General features: G+C 51.2%; 2 protein-coding genes across 3 annotated transcripts; one reads left to right on the forward strand and one right to left on the reverse strand.

The window, feature by feature from the left end:
• Positions 1–208: 208 nt before the first annotated feature.
• Positions 209–4,301, reverse strand: LOC131125696 (tetraspanin-8-like). The gene is made up of 8 exons (XM_058067494.2): positions 3,909–4,301; positions 2,123–2,185; positions 1,925–2,044; positions 1,771–1,845; positions 1,616–1,711; positions 1,440–1,550; positions 1,286–1,369; positions 209–707 (listed from the first exon to the last, which is right to left on the reverse strand). Exons 1-8 carry the CDS (start codon positions 3,963–3,965, stop codon positions 639–641), a joined length of 675 nt encoding a protein of 224 aa, XP_057923477.2. The 5' UTR covers positions 3,966–4,301; the 3' UTR covers positions 209–638.
• ptpro (protein tyrosine phosphatase receptor type O) lies at positions 4,175–18,913 on the forward strand. Of its 2 annotated transcripts, XM_058067420.2 has the most exons (27): positions 4,176–4,563; positions 8,133–8,394; positions 8,469–8,624; positions 8,683–8,835; positions 8,905–9,324; positions 9,387–9,548; positions 9,621–9,817; positions 9,880–10,000; positions 10,061–10,254; positions 10,316–10,427; positions 10,492–10,655; positions 11,409–11,529; positions 11,749–11,882; positions 11,948–12,086; positions 12,838–12,958; positions 13,036–13,104; positions 14,499–14,582; positions 15,621–15,656; positions 15,722–15,803; positions 15,873–15,963; positions 16,657–16,733; positions 16,808–16,942; positions 17,003–17,125; positions 17,194–17,348; positions 17,428–17,563; positions 17,628–17,743; positions 17,814–18,913. In XM_058067420.2, the coding sequence occupies exons 1-26, from the start codon at positions 4,510–4,512 to the stop codon at positions 17,730–17,732; spliced, it is 3,603 nt and encodes a 1,200-aa protein (XP_057923403.2). In that variant the 5' UTR covers positions 4,176–4,509; the 3' UTR covers positions 17,733–17,743; positions 17,814–18,913. The 2 variants fall into 2 exon arrangements, with proteins under 2 accessions (XP_078647357.1, XP_057923403.2); XM_078791231.1 differs by lacking the exon at positions 14,499–14,582 and having other exon boundaries at positions 4,175–4,563.
• The last annotated feature ends 93 nt before the right edge of the window (positions 18,914–19,006 follow it).

Raw genomic sequence — 19,006 nt, forward strand, 5'->3', positions numbered from 1 at the left:
CGTGTTATATTTTTTAATGTTGTATATGTACGTATAAGACACAAATAAACGCTTGGTGAGGGAGATTAGCATTCATATGCCGCGTGAAACGGAGCAGCCACCGCTACTCAAATGTTATTGTGTCGTAGCAGAAACTAGAAGGCGGAACCAATGACACTTCCTGGTCCGATCATGAGAATGTAGCTTCATTGGATGTTTTAGAAAGGTGTTGTATGTTTACGTTTTTATTGTCATCATTATCATCATTATCATTAGAGATCATCATTATCATCATGTGTAGCAAAAGAAAGTCATGTGACGGCTCCAATACGGCGGCGCACAGGAAGTGAGGGACTTCAAAACAAGAGGAAATAGCTTGAGAATAGAACCCTGAGTCGGAATTTCATCCTTGTAATCATCACACAAACGATATTCATGTTGTTTCTGATGAATGAAGGCAACGGCATTCAGAATACAGCAACTTAAAAGGAATACCAGTTTTGATATTGTCAAATATTGACGTATGTTTCATTTGTGGGACTCTGTACATTGCAACAATACAGGAAAGAGTAAATGAAGCCTTCTTTCAGAGTAAAAGCGGAGGATGGAGGTCATCCTCGGGATGGAGGTCAGATGGGTGGCTCGGGGAGGGGGCGCGGTCAAGCCGTGGAGGCGTTCTCCTTGCCGATCTGACAGTAGAGGATCATGGAGAACACCATGCCAGCAATCTGCAAGCACGTGGCTTTTATTCTTTTGACATTCTTTCCCCCCAAATGTCTTATTTATGACATAACACATCATCATATATAAGACAAAATGTCTTATTTATGAAATAAGAGATTTAAATAATGATATTCTAACCACTGACACAATTCATCAAATAACAGTATTTTTTTAATTACAAAATTATTAGGATAACTATTATTTTCTCAATGATTTAATAACTTCATATTTTTAAAAACAGAACATTTAACACTCGTAAAAATAATAATGCATTTTTACTATTTGAATTTTGCTTTTTAAAATAAAATACAATTCTTATCCATTTAATTTAGTGCTTATTAAAATGATACAATATTGCATCCATTTTAATGACATATGAAATCTGTCATTCTGACAGAATACACGTTATTATTATATCGTGTTTGTGTTATTAATCTAACCAAATAAGAAATCATGTTTGATTTTCCAAGTTAAATAATAAAACACTAATATTTGATAGTAAGGAAATCAAAGTGTGTGTGCAAAGTGTGCACAGTGTGCAAAGTGTGCACAGTGTGCACAGTGTGCGTGCGTGCGTTCTGACCAGCAGGATGGCGATGGCGAAGGCGATCCCGATCACCACCTCCATGTTCTTCTCCAGCAGACGGACAATCTGGCTGGAGCACGACTGCGGGGCGACATTGCATCGGCGTTCAGGTGCTGGTCGTCATGGCGACAGACGTGCGCATGTGTCTCACCGTGCTGTACACGCCGCTGGCATCGCAGTCGGGCCCCGAGGTTGTGCAGCGACACGAGGCGGGAACGACGTCCCAGTCGGACGCTCCGTTTACGAGGCCGCAACATTTGAGCTGGCAGAGGAAAGATGGCGGTTTTCGTGCGTGTGCGTGTGCCAAACAGGAAGTGGACTGCTTACCTCCTCCTGCAGCTTCTCCAGGTCCATCCTCACGTTCTCCGGCTGGCTGGAGAGCGGCAGGAACTTCTGCAGACGCTCCTTCACCCAGTCCTTCACCTGCAACACAGCACCTCAGCTTGCGTCCACCAATCAGCACGCCCCCCTGGCCTTTTTACCTTGCTCTCGCCCACGGCGCCCAGGATGCCCGCCGCCAGCAGGAGGATGAAGATGAGGAGGAGGCTGGCGAAGAACTAGAGGACAGAAGGGGGACAGGACAGGACAGGAAGTTGTGGCGCTCACGTCACGTCAAGCTGTTGCGATTGTCCTGACCAGGATGAGCAGGCAGCGGTTCTCCTTGATGGCGCCGCAGCATCCCAGGAAGCCCAGCACCATGATGATGACGCCCACGGCGATCAGCAGGTCCACGCCGGGAAGAGACTCGTCTGTGATCTGCTCGTGAGGAAGGAGGAGACGTCAGAGCGCCGCCTGGAAGTGGAGCGGCCGGACAAAGATGGCGGCGCCTCTCACCACATTGCCGTTCTTGCTGACTTTCAGGTAGATGGACACGCCCAGGATGATGCAACCGCTCAGCTGCAAACGACAACAAGAAGACTCAGGCGGCGCTCGACAAACCAGACTGACCGCTTGCTTGGCTTGGGAACGCTTTCATCTCGCCGTCCTGCCGGCGGGCGAGCTCACCTTCAATTATTCAGCAGCCTATCAGCCGTGGCTAATCAGCTCCGTTTCATTGGGACGTGTTTCCATGGAGACACACGCTCCACTTCTTACGACTCACTCCACTTCTTACCACTCACTCCACTTCTTACCACTCACTCCACTTCTTACGACTCACTCCACTTCTTACGACTCACTCCACTTCTTACGACTCACTCCACTTCTTACGACTCACTCCACTTCTTACGACTCACTCCACTTCTTACGACTCACTCCACTTCTTACGACTCACTCCACTTCTTACGACTCACTCCACTTCTTACGACTCACTCCACTTCTTACCACTCACTCCACTTCTTACGACTCACTCCACTTCTTACGACTCACTCCACTTCTTACCACTCACTCCACTTCTTACGACTCACTCCACTTCTTACGACTCACTCCACTTCTTACCACTCACTCCACTTCTTACCACTCACTCCACTTCTTACGACTCACTCCACTTCTTACGACTCACTCCACTTCTTACCACTCACTCCACTTCTTACCACTCACTCCACTTCTTACGACTCACTCCACTTCTTACGACTCACTCCACTTCTTACGACTCACTCCACTTCTTACGACTCACTCCACTTCTTACGACTCACTCCACTTCTTACGACTCACTCCACTTCTTACGACTCACTCCACTTCTTACAACTCACCCCACTCAATCGGGTTTTCCATTCACTCCTCACAAAGCGCACGCATGTGCAACAAGCTGCAGCTATCGTGAAACTGGACTCTTGGTCGAGTACCCGTGAGTCAGTGAAGCTGGTTGAGTACCCGTGAGTCAGTGAAGCTGGTCGAGTACCCGTGAGTCAGTGAAGCTGGTCGAGTACCCGTGAGTCAGTGAAACTTGTTGAGTACCCGTGAGTCAGTGAAACTTGTCGAGTACCGATGAGTCAGTGAAACCGGTCGAGTACCCGTGAGTCAGTAAACCGGAATCTTGGTCAAATACCCATGAATGGGATCAAGTCAAGCGAGTCAGTGAAACCGGTCGAGTACCCGTGAGTCAGTAAACCGGAATCTTGGTCAAATACCCATGAATGGGATCAAGTCAAGCGAGTCAGTGAAACTGTGGAGTACCCGTGAGTTCATAGAGGGGAGTTCCCATGAGTGGTGCTTTGAAGGGAAGCTAGCAGCGCTAACAGACGCCACACACGGAGTTCAAGCAGACTGTTTGCATAATTTGACGTAGACGTCGAGCCAGCCAGCAACGTGTGCGGACATGTTTGTTACCGCATCGTGTAACTCAATCCTCCTCACGCTGGTCATCACGCGTGGAAGATCAGTCACTAGAAAAATGAGGAAGTGCTCACCAACTGACCAGAGTGGGGGGTGGGGGGGGCATACAGGTGCGGTGGTCACACCCTGAAACCAAGCAGGTGTGTGTGTGTGTGTGTGTGTGTGTGTGTGACCATGAGGTGTCCAAGATATGCTAATAGCTGTAGAGCATATCGAGGAAAGATGAGGAGCTAGCAACACAACTACACCAACCCCAACATAAACACAAACACATCAAACCACCAAGTGGGCCTTTCAAAGTGTTAAAAAGTCACTTTTCAAAGTGTTAAAAAGTCCCTCAACTCACCCAGAAGAGAAGGTTGAAGAAGAAGAGAAGGTATTTGATGCATTTGTTGACCGCCATGGCTGGTTCCTCTGCCTTTGTCAAGGTGTTGCCTTGGTCTTCACAGCAGCCTGCTCGACCAGTTTGAACAGGCCACGCCCCCTGGCTCCCGTAGCCCCGCCCTAGCTTGCCTCCTCCTCCTTCTCATCCTCGTGCGGTTCACCCTAAGCGCCAGCAGGGGGGGCAGCATCACCATCACGCACTTCCTGTCCTCATCCTCTCCACCAGACACGAGAGGGGCGGGGTGACGCGGCGCAGCATCATCATCATCATCATCACCATCATCATCATCATCATCTCCTTCGTCTCCCTCTCGCCGACACCGACCTCCTGCTCGTCCGCGGGCCCGAGCCATGGACGGCCGAGCCCGGCCCGGAAGCTCGGAACCACACCGCGTGAGGTGCGCGTGCTCGTGAGGCGAGTGACGATGAGGTTGATGAAGATGCGGGGCTAAGAGGAGACAAAGAGAGAGAGCGAGAGAGGGAGAGAGAGGGAGAGGGAGAGAGAGAGAGAGAGAGAGAGAGGGGCGCCATTGTCTGCAGAGGTTCTGGTGAACATCTCAATCATGTCGGTGTCTCGCCTGCTGCTCCTCGCGGCCCAGCTGCTCGGTTCGGCCCAGGTAAGATGACGTCACGCGGTGAAGATGCGAACACAAGGTTGCGCGTGTTTAGCTCAGTCGTGCGTCAACGTCGCCGGTCGCGACGCGCGCCCGGAGGCGTGCGCGGGCACGCGCACAGGTGCACCTCCATGTTGTCAGGCAGCGAAGAAAATGTTGTTGGTCTTAATAACAACATAGCTTATTACCTTTCTACTCTCTTGGTGGCAGTTAGCATCTGCTAGCTGGAGCATGAGAATGTTAGCATCACAACTTTAGCATTCCAATCTCAGCATTGCATGTCAGCATTACCATGTTACCATGACAATGTTAGCATTGCAACGTTAGCATTCCAATCTCAGCATTGCATGTTAGCATTACGATGTTACCATGACAATGTTAGCATTGCAACGTTAGCATTCCAATCTCAGCATTACATTGTTAGCATTACAATGTTACCATGACAATGTTAGCATTGCAACGTTAGCATTCCAATCTCAGCATTGCATGTCAGCATTACCATGTTACCATGACAATGTTAGCATTGCAACGTTAGCATTCCAATCTCAGCATTGCATGTTAGCATTACGATGTTACCATGACAATGTTAGCATTGCAACGTTAGCATTCCAATCTCAGCATTACATTGTTAGCATAGCATTGCGATGTCGCAGAAACGATGATGGCATCACAACTTTAGCATTCTAATCTCAGCATTCCAATGTATTATGTTTAGCATTGCAATGTTAGCATTTCAATAGTCACGTCACAATGTTGGCATCACAGTGTTAGCATTTCAGTGTCAACATTACAATGTCAGCATTACATGCTTAGCATCACAACATTAGCATTATATCGATGGCATTACAGTGTTAGGCCTTCACTTTTAGCATGATAATGTTAGCGTTATACTCTTAGCATCACAATGTTAGCATTGCAATGTTAACATCACCGTGTTAGCATTTCAATCCAAGCATTATATTTTTAGCATTGCAATGTTGGCATCACCGTGTTAGCATTTCAATCCTAGCATTATATTTTTAGCATTGCAATGTTAGCATTATGTTGTTGGCATCCCAATGTTAGCAATAGTAATGTTAGCAGTACAGTGTTAGCATGAGCAGCTAACGCTAAGCCCGTTGCCGCCATTGTAGACATTTTTGGTCATGTGACATGAGCTGGAATGGTATGAATAATAATGGCGTCTGTGTCAGGCCGCCCTGGTTGAGAGAATGACGTTAATTCCACCACGTGAGCTCATTAAGGCGCTAAGGTCTTGTGGGGCCGACTCGTTAAGAAAGTTGGAGTGGGGAGGCTAGCATTAGCATTCTGTGGCTGTGCTCTCGGTGTCCATGGCGACATCTGACACACATAATGAGCATCTCTTTCATCTGTGTTACCATGGCAACACAGGCACAGCCCTCCCTGCCCCCAGCTCCGAGGCATCGGCGTCCGTGTTTTGTCTCGTGAATGTGTGCCGGCTTAAACCTCTGACCCTTGAGGATTTTTCTTTTTTTTTATCCTGTTTTGATGGGACTGACCCGCTTGGAAGACCAGCAAGCATGTGACAGGAAGAGGCGGGGCGGGAGATCTAGGTCACGTCATGTGACGGGCGAGCTGAAGACACTAAACAAAGAAGAAATTGAGCAGCGTGTCATGTGATTGCGACTAATCAGCCCCCGGGGAAGCTAGAGTGCTGACAGCAGCTATGGTGCCTTTAAGGATGCTAAATAAAGTGGGAAATCTGCATATTTACCAGCATATTTTTTCCGGAAAAAAAGACCAAAAATAAGCGGGTGCACAGGGTTGTGAACGTGGGAAGATCCGCTGTATCTGATGACTCTCCGTCGTGGAGGTGTCGTCATGGCGACCAACTCTATCATTTCCTGTCGGAGCTTGAGGCGGAAGGTGTCGCCTTTAATAAAAGGAACCCGCGATAGCATCAGCTGGACCCCCGCTGTGCCCAGGACTTGTTCACTGCAGCAAACAACACATGCTGATCAGCCTTGGGGAGAATGTGCTGCTCATCACTCCTCGTCTGGGTCCTCGTTGGTGCACTCGCCTACTCGCACTTAGCCCTTTGGGTGCACAGGTGCACACTCGCCTACTCGCACTTAGCCCTTTGGGTGCACAGCTGCACACTCGCCTACTCGCACTTAGCCCTTTGGGTGCAAGTGCACACTCGCCTACTCGCACTTAGCCCTTTGGGTGCACAGGTGCACACTCGCCTACTCGCACTTAGCCCTTTGGGTGCAAGTGCACACTCGCCTACTCGCACTTAGCCCTTTGGGTGCAAGTGCACACTCGCCTACTCGCACTTAGCCCTTTGGGTGCAAGTGCACACTCGCCTACTCGCACTTAGCCCTTTGGGTGCAAGTGCACACTCGCCTACTCGCACTTAGCCCTTTGGGTGCACAGGTGCACACTCGCCTACTCGCACTTAGCCCTTTGGGTGCACAGGTGCACACTCGCCTCCTTACACTTAGCCCCCTGGGTGCACACTCGCCTACTCGCACTTAGCCCTTTGGGTGCACAGGTGCACACTCGCCTACTCGCACTTAGCCCTTTGGGTGCAAGTGCACACTCGCCTACTCGCACTTAGCCCTTTGGGTGCAAGTGCACACTCGCCTACTCGCACTTAGCCCTTTGGGTGCACAGGTGCACACTCGCACTTAGCCCTTTGGGTGCAAGTGCACACTCGCCTACTCGCACTTAGCCCTTTGGGTGCAAGTGCACACTCGCCTACTCGCACTTAGCCCTTTGGGTGCACAGGTGCACACTCGCCTACTCGCACTTAGCCCTTTGGGTGCAAGTGCACACTCGCCTACTCGCACTTAGCCCTTTGGGTGCAAGTGCACACTCGCCTACTCGCACTTAGCCCTTTGGGTGCACAGGTGCACACTCGCCTACTCGCACTTAGCCCTTTGGGTGCACAGGTGCACACTCGCCTCCTTACACTTAGCCCCCTGGGTGCACACTCGTCTACTCGCACTTAGCCCTCTGGGTGCACACTCGTCTACTCGCACTTAGCCCTCTGAATGCACAAGTGCACACTCACCTACTCGCACTTAGCCTTTTGGGTGCACACTCACCTACTCGCACTTAGCCCTCTGGGTGCACAGGTGCACACTTGCATACTTAAGTCTATTGTTTCTATATAGACTCGAGTCTTGCGTACTTACACAAATGATGTATGAATTATGTATTCTCATTCTCATGAATAAGTGCACACTACATATCTCCATGTTTGAGTGCACATTTGTATATTGACATGTTGTCACACTTGCGTACTTACACTTATTCTTTTGAGTGCATAAATGCACACAGGTACTTGCAAGTGGTCTTTTGTATGCATAAGTGCTCACTGATATACGTACTTACACGTAGCCTTGAGTGCATAAGGGTGTATCGGCATACTTACACTACTTACGCTAAGTGTGTACTTAACATTAGTCATTTGAGTGCGCAAGTGCACATTTGTGCAGTTCCACCCTTGCATACTCACACATTCACACTCTCAGGACCTAAGTACACAGTGTGGACGGCACACTTACCGAAGTCGCGAGTGAGATTCAGCACCGTTTGCGTTTCAGGTGATTCCCGCCTTCCTGGTGAGCCTGAGTGACGAAGGTGTGATTGCGGCCACGCTGGAGAGTTCCGACCTTCAGGACAACGTGACGGCGTACGGCGTGCGGGTCTCTGGAGAGCCTGGGTCCAACGTGCTGCAGTTGGCGGGCCCGGGCGAGCCGCTGCTCTTCAACACCTCCTTCCACGGCCTGTGCTACAACGTGGCTCTGCTGCTCAGACGGGGAGCGCTATGGTCCCGTCCCGTCGCAAGCGTGTCCGTCCTGACCAGTAAGCCAGTCCCAAGTAAGAATGCCCAGTCAGACCGCTTCCTTTTGACCTGAACCGTCACCTGCCCTCCCCAGAGCCGCTCCCAGTGAGCAGCGTGGACATATCGGACTACCGGGACGCTCCAGAGACGGGCGTGGTGTTTGACATGGACACTCCGGCGGGGAACATCTTCAGCAGGGTCAACATTAGCTACAGCGAAGGGAACGAGCGGCGCTCCATGCTCTACAAAGGTGAATGTCCGTACGTCCATCGGGAAGACGCCAGCCAACGGTTCTCCATCTCCTTCAGATTTCTACAAGGGGAAGACGGTGTTCAAGCACTGGTTGCCGGGCGTGTGTTACCGCAACATCACCTTCCAGCTGATCTCGGAGGCCAGCACCTATCAGACGGTGATGAGGGCACAGAGCGACATCACGCACACGCCTCTGCACCACAGGACGGGTAGGGTGACCTTCCAATACCACAGGACCGAGACGCCATTGCCTGCAGCTAACTTCCTTTTCTCTCCAGTGCCGTACCCTCCCCTCAACGTATCGTGGAAGGTCGTGGACTTGAGGCAGCGAGCCGCGCGACAGATCCGGGACGTCCGTCTGATGGACGAGAACGAGGGCAAGGAGAAGCCCTCTGAGGAGCAGCTGCTCGCCCCCACTGAGGAGCCTTCACACGACCTGAGCACCGCCGCCCCCACGGAGGGCGTTCAGAACTACTGGCTGGACACCGCCCGGTCCCCGGTTGACAGGGAGGATGGGTTCGTCAACGCCGAAGTACACGAGTACGAGGACTCCAACGATGCGGGATCAGCGATGGGTCTCCCCGCTGAGCCTTTGGTCCTGCCCACAAAGCTGCCCCCCATCCTGCTGGAGGTGCGCTGGCAACCCCCCCGAGCGCCCACCAGCTACGACGGCTTCAACATCTACGTCCGCAGAGACGGTAGGCGGGTCAACGCTGCTCCTCACGCACAACAGCGATTGTGAGTCACGTCTCGTCCCCAGGCGACTCCACGCAAACGGCCACCGTGGACGAAAGCACCCACGACTTCTTCAGCGAGCTGACCGAGTCGGGAACGTACGGCGTCAGAGTGGCGTCGCTCAGCACGTCGGGAGACTGCGAGGCCAGAGAAAGCGCCGCCGACGCCGGCTTTACCTTTTACCTCAGTACGCCACCGCCGCCATTTTCTTTGTCCAAAGCTCGAAGGCGTCATTTGATGCTGGACCTTCGTCCCCAAGGCCCTGACGGGGTACTCCTGGGGGAGCTGCGCCAGCGTCCGCGGGCCGTCAACGTCCGCCTGTTGGACTCCAGCACGGCTGCCGTGTCCTGGGCGCCGTCCTCCGAGAGCCACAACGGCAGCCTGGTGTCGGTGGCGTCCACCACGTGCCTGAAGCCCAGTCTCAACCAGAGGATGGAGACCACCTACTGCAGCGAGGTAAACGCCGCACTTCCTGTCTAACCGTGGCTGTGAGCGAGCTTAGCGTGCTGCCTTGGCAGGAAAACTCCACCAGCAACATCGTCACCAACCTGACGCCGGGGGCTCAGTACAGAGTGGTGGTCTACCACGCCAACGGCCCCCTCCTCAGCCCCCCTTCTGAGCCCGTCATCATCGATATAGGTGATTAGATGTCAGGCCCTCGCCCGTCGCCACGTCAGTAACCGCTGCCGTTTCCGTCAGAGCCCACCGGCGTTCGAGAGCTGGCCGTGTACCCGCTGAGCCCCACGGCGGTCATCCTGAGCTGGCAGCGTCCGTACCACGTGGCCTTTCGCAAGTACGTCCTCCAGACCTTCTTCTTCAACCCCGTCACCCTGGCCTCCGAGTGGACCACCTACTACGAGATCGCCGCCACCGCCTCCGTCATCGCCTCGGTGGTACGAACGACCCCGTACGTGAAGTCGATGGCGTCATCTTCAAGCGTCTTCTCTCACGCAGAGGGTGACGGATCTGCTGCCGGCTTGGTATTACAACTTCCGTGTCACCATGGTGACCTGGGGAGACCCGCCCCTCAGCTGCTGCGACGGCGCCACCGTCAGCTTCGTGACAGGTACGCCGGCATCTCCTTGTGTTCGCCCCCCCGCAAAGCGACACGGTTTGCTGTCTGTCCGCAGCCCCGGAAGCGCCGCACATCTCCTCGGTGGATTACTCCCACGGCGTCTTGTACGTGCGCTGGACGTACGGCGAACTCTTTGTCGACCTGTCCCACTCCCGCATCACCCACTGGCAGGTGGTGGCGGTCGGCAAGAAGGGGCCGGAGAGGAGCTACTCTGTTGACGTGAGTGCTCAATATGGAATACTTCCAGCATTTTCACTCTCATAAAGTTTAAAAGAACTATTTAGAAGGTGCAAAGGTGACTATAGGGGTGTTATATCATGCCTACAGGGCTCTAACCATGCAAAAGAAGGCGGTTTTCTCTGAATAATATGTTATTTCCTCTTACTATGTCTACTATATTGGGCAATGGTAAAGGAGTGTAAAGGTGGCTATAGGGGTGTTATATCATGTATAGAGGGCTCTAGTGATGTTAAAAAGCTTATTTAGAAGGTCCTCAACAGGTTTACTCAGCCTAAGATGTCTTATTTCCTCTTACTATGTCTACTATATTGGGTAATAGGAGTGTAAAGGTGACTATAGGGGTGTTATTATATGTGTAGAGGGCTCTAATAATGTGAAAAAGCATATTTACGTAGAAGGTGGTAAACAGGTTTTCTATGCCTAGTCTGTCTTATGATGTCTACTATATTGGGTAATGGGAGTGTAAAGGTGACTATAGGGGTGTTATTACATGTCTACAGGGCTCTAATAATGATGTATTTAGAAGTTGGTGAAGATGTTTTCTATGCTCAACATATGAAAATATTAAATTTGTCAGAAATTCACCACCATAAAGGAGGGCTGACTGTGAGTAGCGTATGAATGACTTGGGCATTTTAGGCTTTATGTGCTGATATTAGAGGCGACATTAAAAGAAAAAATTGAATAATAATAATAATAATAATAATAAAGAACCTGTCTGTATCATGCCAGGTGACACGAACCGCCATGCGGGCCAGCCTCCCTCTGCCACCAGGAGACATCTATAACCTGACGGTGTCGGCGTGCACGGAGCGCAGCAGGAACACGTCCTTCCCCAACATCATCAAACTGGGTCAGGACGCACACGCACACACACGCCATGACACCATGACCACGGCCTGATGTGATTGGCTGTGGGAGAAAGAAGAGAAAGATGCAGAAAAAGAAGAAGTACATTTGTGCGGCCAGAAAGTGAACATGAAACTAAATATTTTCCACTTCCTGTTTTGAGCCTTGAACCTCGTGGACACGGTCATTCGGATTCTGACTTCTGTTGGCATGTTTGCGGCAGAACCGGCGCCCCCCAGGTCTGTGTACGCGGTCAACGCCACGCACTCGACGGTGACGCTGCTGTGGAGCGAGGACGGCGTGGTGGACCACTACCAGGTGGTCTGTAGAGCCGACCGAGCCGGCGAACAAGTCAAGGTGAGCCCCGGGAGTCCGCCGGCCGCTCGAGGAACATCTTCTTCATCTTCTCCGCTCTCCTTCAGGCTGGAGAGCCTCAGGTCTCCAGCTCTCACGTGGTGACCCTTTCTGGCTTGACGCCGTCGTCCAGCTACAACTGCAGCGTCACCAGCTTCAGCTACAGCACCCCCAGCAAGCCCGCCCACATCACCATCACCACCACGGGTAGGTGGACAATGACGACGACCAAGTGTCTCCAAACTTGGGCTGGTGGTGTCACACCTGAGTATTAGTCACATGACAAGCAAGTTACTGTTGCGCAATTTCACCGAGCTCCCGGTCTAATTCCAGGTCAGCATTGTTGTCGGTCTAAAGTCTAAAGCTCCTTGTTCCTTGCGTCATGTTGGTCAGTAGCAATTCCCATTGCAAAACATGTCGTATTCCACATCTACATAAGTTTGGAGACACCTTCTCATGTTACTGAATGAGCAGGTGTCTCTAAACCTTTGACCGGTACGGTGTAGTCCGGTGTGTGGGGCACTAAGCAAGTTCACCAAGCTCCCGATCTCATCCCACATGACTGAATCCATGGAAATGCTCCATGTCAGTCGGTAGGAATTCTGTTTTACAAACCTGCTCCCGGTCCCGGTCCACAGTTTGGAGACACTGTCCCGTGCTAGTTTTCAACGTGGTGTAGAGGTCCCACCTGACCTCCCGATCTCGTGTCGCATCGGGATTGTTCCGTGATACGTCCCATACCAGATACCGATTAAAAAGGGTCTTTAAACCTTCGATTGGTACTATTTGGTATTTCGGCGTATTAGCGGCACTGGACCATAGCGAGTCCACAGACCAAGTGACTGCTACCAAGTGCACCGAGCTCCCGATCTGACACGAGCCAAGAGCGCCCTCTGTATAGCTGTAACAATGAAGCTCAAGGCGGGGTGGGGGGGCTGTGTGTGCTCTGCGTCTGCAGCTAAGGAGATGAACCCCAGCGTCGCCGCCATCTCGGCCCTCGCTGTGCTCACCATCCTGCTGATCAGCCTGCTGGTTCTATTCCTTCTGGTTCTACGCAAGAAGCACCTGCAGCTGAGCAGGTACCAAAGCAGCGTGACCCACGGAGAGCGTGATGGATGAGGTTTGTGATGCGTGTGGGCGTCGTCCTGTCTTCCAGAGAGTGCGGCGCGGAGGCCTTCGTCAACTTGGCCTCGTTTGAAAGGGACAGGAAGCTCCCCTACAACTGGTAGGCGTTTCCCCTTGGTGTTTGTCACATGCTGGAGGCGGGGTTTGAGCGCCGGTCATCTCATCCTCGGTGTGGTGTCCAAGTGGCCCGGGTGGGGGGGGGGCTCAGCAGCCCGCCGGGGATGAGCGGCCTCTGATGCGTTCCGTTGTCCTGAACACCACGACCGCTGAAAGGATGATTAATATAAGAGCTGAAAGACGGTCAGTCAGTCAGCGTGTTTGTGGCTGTGGGCAGCCTCCACTTGCTTTGCGCCACACAGAGACAGACCTGCCAACCTTCCACACGCGTAGATCTACCCGACTCATAGGGGGGGGGTCATGGTGTAAGTAGAAACCATGTGCCAGTCTCTTCTTATCCTGCTTGACTTTATTCTGGGAATCTGTCGTACGTTTACAGAAAAAGGGCATACATTGATGAGACCACACTCGTAATATACCACAATAAAGCCGTAATATACCACAATAGTCATAATATACCACAATAAAGCTTTAATATACCACAATAAAGCCATAATATACCACAATAAAGCTGTTATATACCAAAATAGTCATAATATACCACAATAAAGTTGTAATATACTAGTCGTAATATACCACAATAAAGTAATATACCACAAGCCGTAATATACCACAATAAAGCCATTATATACCACAATAGTCATAATATACCACAATAAAGTCGTAATATACCACAACAAAGTCCTAACATACCACAACAGTCATAATATATCATAATAAAGCCATAATACACCACAATAAAGTTGTAATATACCACAATAAAGTTGTAATATGCCACAATAAAGCCGTAATATACAATAAAGCTGTAATATACCACAATAACATTGTAATATACCACAATAAAGCCATAATATACCACAATAAAGTCGTAATATACCACAACAAAGTCCTAATATACCACAACAGTCATAATATATCATAATAAAGCCATAATACACCACAATAAAGTTGTAATATACCACAATAAAGCCATAATATACCACAATAAAGTCGTAATATACCACAACAAAGTCCTAATATACCACAACAGTCATAATATATCATAATAAAGCCAGAATACACCACAATAAAGTTGTAATATACCACAATAAAGGCGGGTGGACCAGGGGAGATGTTGGCAGGTCTGTCAGATGATGTGTCATGAATCAGTGTGACGGCAGAGAGCGTCCACCCACATGGGGACAGTTGTCCCACACGGGAACAAGATCACCACCGGAAGCTTGTGGGGCTGGGGCGGGGGCGGGGGGACACCAGGCGACACCAGGCGTCCAGCGGGGACAAACAGACTGCATGACTCATGAAGTGTGCTTGGTTACTAATGGAGCACTGTACCTTGGCGTCTCTTATTTTTTTTCTCTTCTATTTGACACCCCCCAGGCGAAGAAGCCTCTTTGCCTTCCTTACCCTACTGCCGTCCTGCCTTTGGACTGACTATCTTTTGGCTTTTTATATTAATCCCTGGTAAGTAAGCGCCTGCATGTCAGGGGCCCGCCCCGCCCCGCCCCACCCCGAAGCACAGAACCCAGCGCATCCCACAGGAGCCGCCACTCAAGGAAAAGTCTGGTGAAATGGGCAACGTGACCAGGCTCAGGCTCATCCAATCCTTTACCCCACTCATAGATTACAACCTATTGTGACCGTGACCAACCACGGCGGAGTGGGCGTGCCCGGAGGCGGGCCGTGGGTGGAATAATTGAAAACAGGCAGGAAGTTGAAATTCAGCTGGACTAGGCGTAGATTCTGGAAGATCTAGAATGTCTTGTGTGCAGGTTGTGGTGGTAGCTGCTCTGCAGGAGACCACGACTCCATACTTAGGGTGGCCAATGAGCACGATGGGTCCCTTTACCCCCGAAGTAGCCACCCTGGGGTAGCCTAGCTAATATACAGCAAGTCAACAAACCTGGGAATGTGCCATTTCTAACAATAAACAAGAAAAGAACAAAATATTCACATAAACAATCCCCCTATGAAGGCGTACTCCAATCATGGAAGGTCCCAACTTCCATTTGGGAAGTATGGATACTTCAATATGGATGTACAACCACTCGTGTGGAAATGGCCTCAGTCCGTCAGGCCTTAGCTTATTAGCTTATGAGTTGGACGCCACACCACAGGGTGTCTTTACATAACCTCCATATAGAGTATACGTACTATATGTGTAGTACATATAGTTAGTACTTAGCATATACGTGCAGCATGACGTAAAGGGAGAGCCACCAGACTTTTCCAGAAGCCTTTGACAGCTTGCATGGTAGCATGGTGGATGTCCAGGTGACTCCATGGACGTAGCCCCCATGCTAACTGTGCTAACCGTGCTAACCGTGCTTTCTGCATGCTGCCTGTCTTCCTTTCTCCTGGTAGATGTTGTCCTTCCTAGAGTGTTGCTTTCATGTACCTGTTAGAATGCATGCTTGGCTCCGTCAAGGAGGCATGGGGGAGATCTAGCACGTTGTGTTGAGTGGGCGTGGGAGACTATGTTGACTTGTGTTTGTACGGTAGGGGCAAGACGGCGTTGAAGAAACGGAAGCTAACCAGGTAAGCCAAGAGCGCGTGTTGCCAACAGGTTAGCATGGTAATGATGATGCTGTTTGTGCTTCAAGTCCCGTGCAGCTGGACGACTTTGACGCCTACTTCAAGGAGATGAGCAAAGACTCGGCCTACAAGTTCTCTCTGCAGTTTGAGGTTGGTAAAGCTACAAGTAGATGCCGATCATCGAGCCCGGCCCAACTCACGGAAACGTGATGCTTTCAGGAGCTAAAGAGTGTCGGACTGGATCTTTCCCATGACGCGGCAGACCTGCCCGTCAACAGAGCCAAGAACCGCTACACCAACATCCTGCCCTGTGAGTACTGCCACCGCGACCGCCCTTCTGTGCACGCCATACCGCACTAGTCACCCTTATACTCCTATTAGCCAATATAGTGGACATCATATAAGAAATACCCCTTTACAACCTTCTAAATACCTATTTAAACATTATTAGAGCCCTCCACACATGCAATAACACCCCTATAGTCACCCTTATACTCCTATTAGCCAATATAGTGGACATCATATAAGAAATACCCCTTTACAACCTTCTAAATACCTATTTAAACATTATTAGAGCCCTCCACACATGCAATAACACCCCTATAGTCACCCTTATACTCCTATTAGCCAATATAGTGGACATCATATAAGAAATACCCCTTTACAACCTTCTAAATACCTATTTAAACATTATTAGAGCCCTCCACACATGCAATAACACCCCTATAGTCACCCTAACACTCCTACTAGCCAATATAGTCAACATAATGAAAGAAAGGTGTTGCTGGAAATGTGTTGTGGTGTTAAACAGGAAGTGAGGTCAGGGGTTTCTATAGCCCTTAGTCCCAGAGGGGGGCCCCCGAGGGCTTCACAAGAACCAACAACACCCCGTGATCTGGACGATCTAGAACGTAAACATCATGTAGCGCTAGCCTGAAGCACGCTAAACACGAATGCCGTAAAGACGTTGAAAGTCACCTGCGACGGTCCATCTTCCCTGCAGACGACTTCAGCCGCGTGAAGCTGATGTCCATGCACAACGACGAAGGAGCCGACTACATCAACGCCAACTACATCCCCGTGAGGAGATCTTCCCCAACGAGCTTCCGTGAGTTAGAGCGACGTTCCCACGTGACGTTGTGCCTTCCTCCTAGGGATTCAAACACGCCAGGGAGTACATCGCCACCCAGGGGCCGCTGCCCGAGACCCGCAACGACTTTTGGAAGATGGTCCTTCAGGAGAAGTCACCCATGGTGGTCATGCTGACGCAGTGCAACGAGCGGCGGAGGGTGAGTGGTGCCCCCCCCCACGTCTCCTCTTCCGTGCGGTCATTGGCGTTTGTCCTCCAGGTGAAGTGCGACCACTACTGGCCGTTCACCGACGAGCCCGTCATGTACGGCGAGATCAGCGTGGAGATGCTGACTGAGAGTGAATCCCCGGAGTGGACCATCAGGAAGTTCAGGCTGGGATACGTGAGCGCCCGCTCCTGTTCGCACTTGGCGGGCGGACGCCGGCGTCTCACATGTGCGTTTGGTTGCAGGCGGATGAGACTCAGGACGTCCTTCACCTCAACTACACCTCGTGGCCGGACCACGGCGTCCCCACGGTCAACGCCATCGAGAGCATCCTGCAGTTCGTCCACATTGTCCGTCAGCAGGCCAACAGGACCAAGGACCCCATCGTAGTCCACTGCAGGTCAGGAGGGGCGCGGTCTCTCATGGAAGCGGCGTATGTTTTTGGTTGCTGTGGTGATGTGATGCCTTTGTGAGCGCAGCGCCGGCGTGGGCAGGACCGGCACCTTCATCGCTCTGGACCGCCTCATGCAGCATCTCCGAGAACACGACTTCGTGGACATCCTGGGGATGGTGTCCGAGATGCGCTCGCACCGCCTCTCCATGGTGCAGACTGAGGTGAGGCCACACCCACATCCTTTGCTCGTTGGGTCAGGACATGACGCTGCGGCGCCGTTTGCAGGAACAGTACGTCTTCATCCATCAGTGCATCCTGCTCATGTGGCAGAAGAAGAAGCAGCAGGTCGTCACCTCCGACGTCATCTACGAGAACGCCAGCAAGACATAATGGCGGCACACGTTAGTCGCACATACGCACCACGCCACTCGCACGCCGCCACCGACTGACTCCCTGCTGCTGGTCTTGCAGGCTGTGAACGTCATCATCGGCGAGAGACGAGGTCTGCCTTAAGGAGCCGTCACAGATTGTCCATCACCGCCCGCCCCCTTAACGAGCTCTGTCCAGTGATTGGATGTTTACACGGGCCTGCCCGAGCTGCTGGAGGACAGGCGGATGCTTTTTTTCCTCCTTTCTTTTTCCTTTTTTTACACTCAGGAGAAGCGGAAAAAGCAGTGAGCGCAGCGACCTGCTGGCCGACTTCCCGCACACACGGGAACACTATGTGCACAAGCCCCACCCACAAAGTAGCCTCCAGGGAGTAGACAAACACTGGTTACTAATGTTGCTAACGTTACTAATAATACTAGTCGTCCTAGCAAGGATTTCCTAGCAAACATTTAAGGGTCAATAATCGACTTCCTGTCATCCAGGAGCACAACTGGCGCCCCCCTCTCACCTCGAATTTTTGGAAAAATCTTTTTACTCAACGTGAGGATGAGCGGCCCACCCCATTCGACCCCTGGCACCGACGCCGGTCAGGACTTCAAAATAAGAGCGCAGTGTAAAATGTCGCTCCTCTCAGTTCCAACTTTATGTGTACAAACATGTCAACGTGCATGAACGACACGCTTTCGCTGCTCTAATTTGACATTGTAACGTGAAAATACAAGCTTATTTTGGCCACAGAATGGCTGGTTGGAAACACGTGTGCGCGGAGCGATTCCGCACGTGACGAGGTTCTGGCCTGGCGCCATTTGCTCGGGGACGAGTGGCCAAACGTTTGTGTACATACTTAGACTGCGTAGCTACTGTTTTTACTCGTCGTCGGTGTGGAAGACACTTTTTTTTTACAAAAAAAAAAGAACATATCGTTTGTGTAAGAGTTAATTTCCTGCGCCGCACGGGGCTGTAGGCTCCGCCCACGGACGCCGGCGCTCGTGCGGCCGCTCCACGCACTTTGCTACGACGGAAGCTCAGCACTGTAGACTTGTGTCGTCATTAGTGCCATTCTTGTGATTGTGTCACTTTCGAGGGTGTGTGTGTGTGTGTGTGTGTGTGTGTTTGTGTGTGTGAGAGCGAGAGCGATAAAGAACTAAATAAATGTGTTTCATCTGATCGGGTTTGCTGTTTACCACCTTCCAAATACACTTTGTGTCTATTCCTCACTAATTGCTGCCATTGGCTGGTGATCCTGGACCACCATCACAAAGCGGCGTCCCGTG

The sequence above is a fragment of the Doryrhamphus excisus genome, linkage group LG6 (assembly GCF_037039965.1).
Source record: "Doryrhamphus excisus strain RoL-2023G ecotype Guam linkage group LG6, RoL_Dexc_Guam_v1.1, whole genome shotgun sequence".
Taxonomy (NCBI): Eukaryota; Metazoa; Chordata; class Actinopteri; order Syngnathiformes; family Syngnathidae; genus Doryrhamphus; species Doryrhamphus excisus.

Bases quoted from the DNA above. Each gene is read 5' to 3' on its own strand.
- ptpro (XM_058067420.2), top strand. From the start codon at position 4,510: ATGTCGGTGTCTCGCCTGCTGCTCCTCGCGGCCCAGCTGCTCGGTTCG. The intron at 8,836-8,904 runs GTAGGGTGACCT...TTTTCTCTCCAG, and splicing joins GCCTCTGCACCACAGGACGG to TGCCGTACCCTCCCCTCAAC. The intron at 9,818-9,879 runs GTAAACGCCGCA...CTGCCTTGGCAG, and splicing joins AGACCACCTACTGCAGCGAG to GAAAACTCCACCAGCAACAT.
- LOC131125696 (XM_058067494.2), bottom strand. From the start codon at position 3,965: ATGGCGGTCAACAAATGCATCAAATACCTTCTCTTCTTCTTCAACCTT. The intron at 1,370-1,439 runs GTGAGACACATG...GTCGCCCCGCAG, and splicing joins CCAGCGGCGTGTACAGCACG to TCGTGCTCCAGCCAGATTGT. The intron at 708-1,285 runs GTCAGAACGCAC...ACGTGCTTGCAG, and splicing joins TCGCCATCGCCATCCTGCTG to ATTGCTGGCATGGTGTTCTC.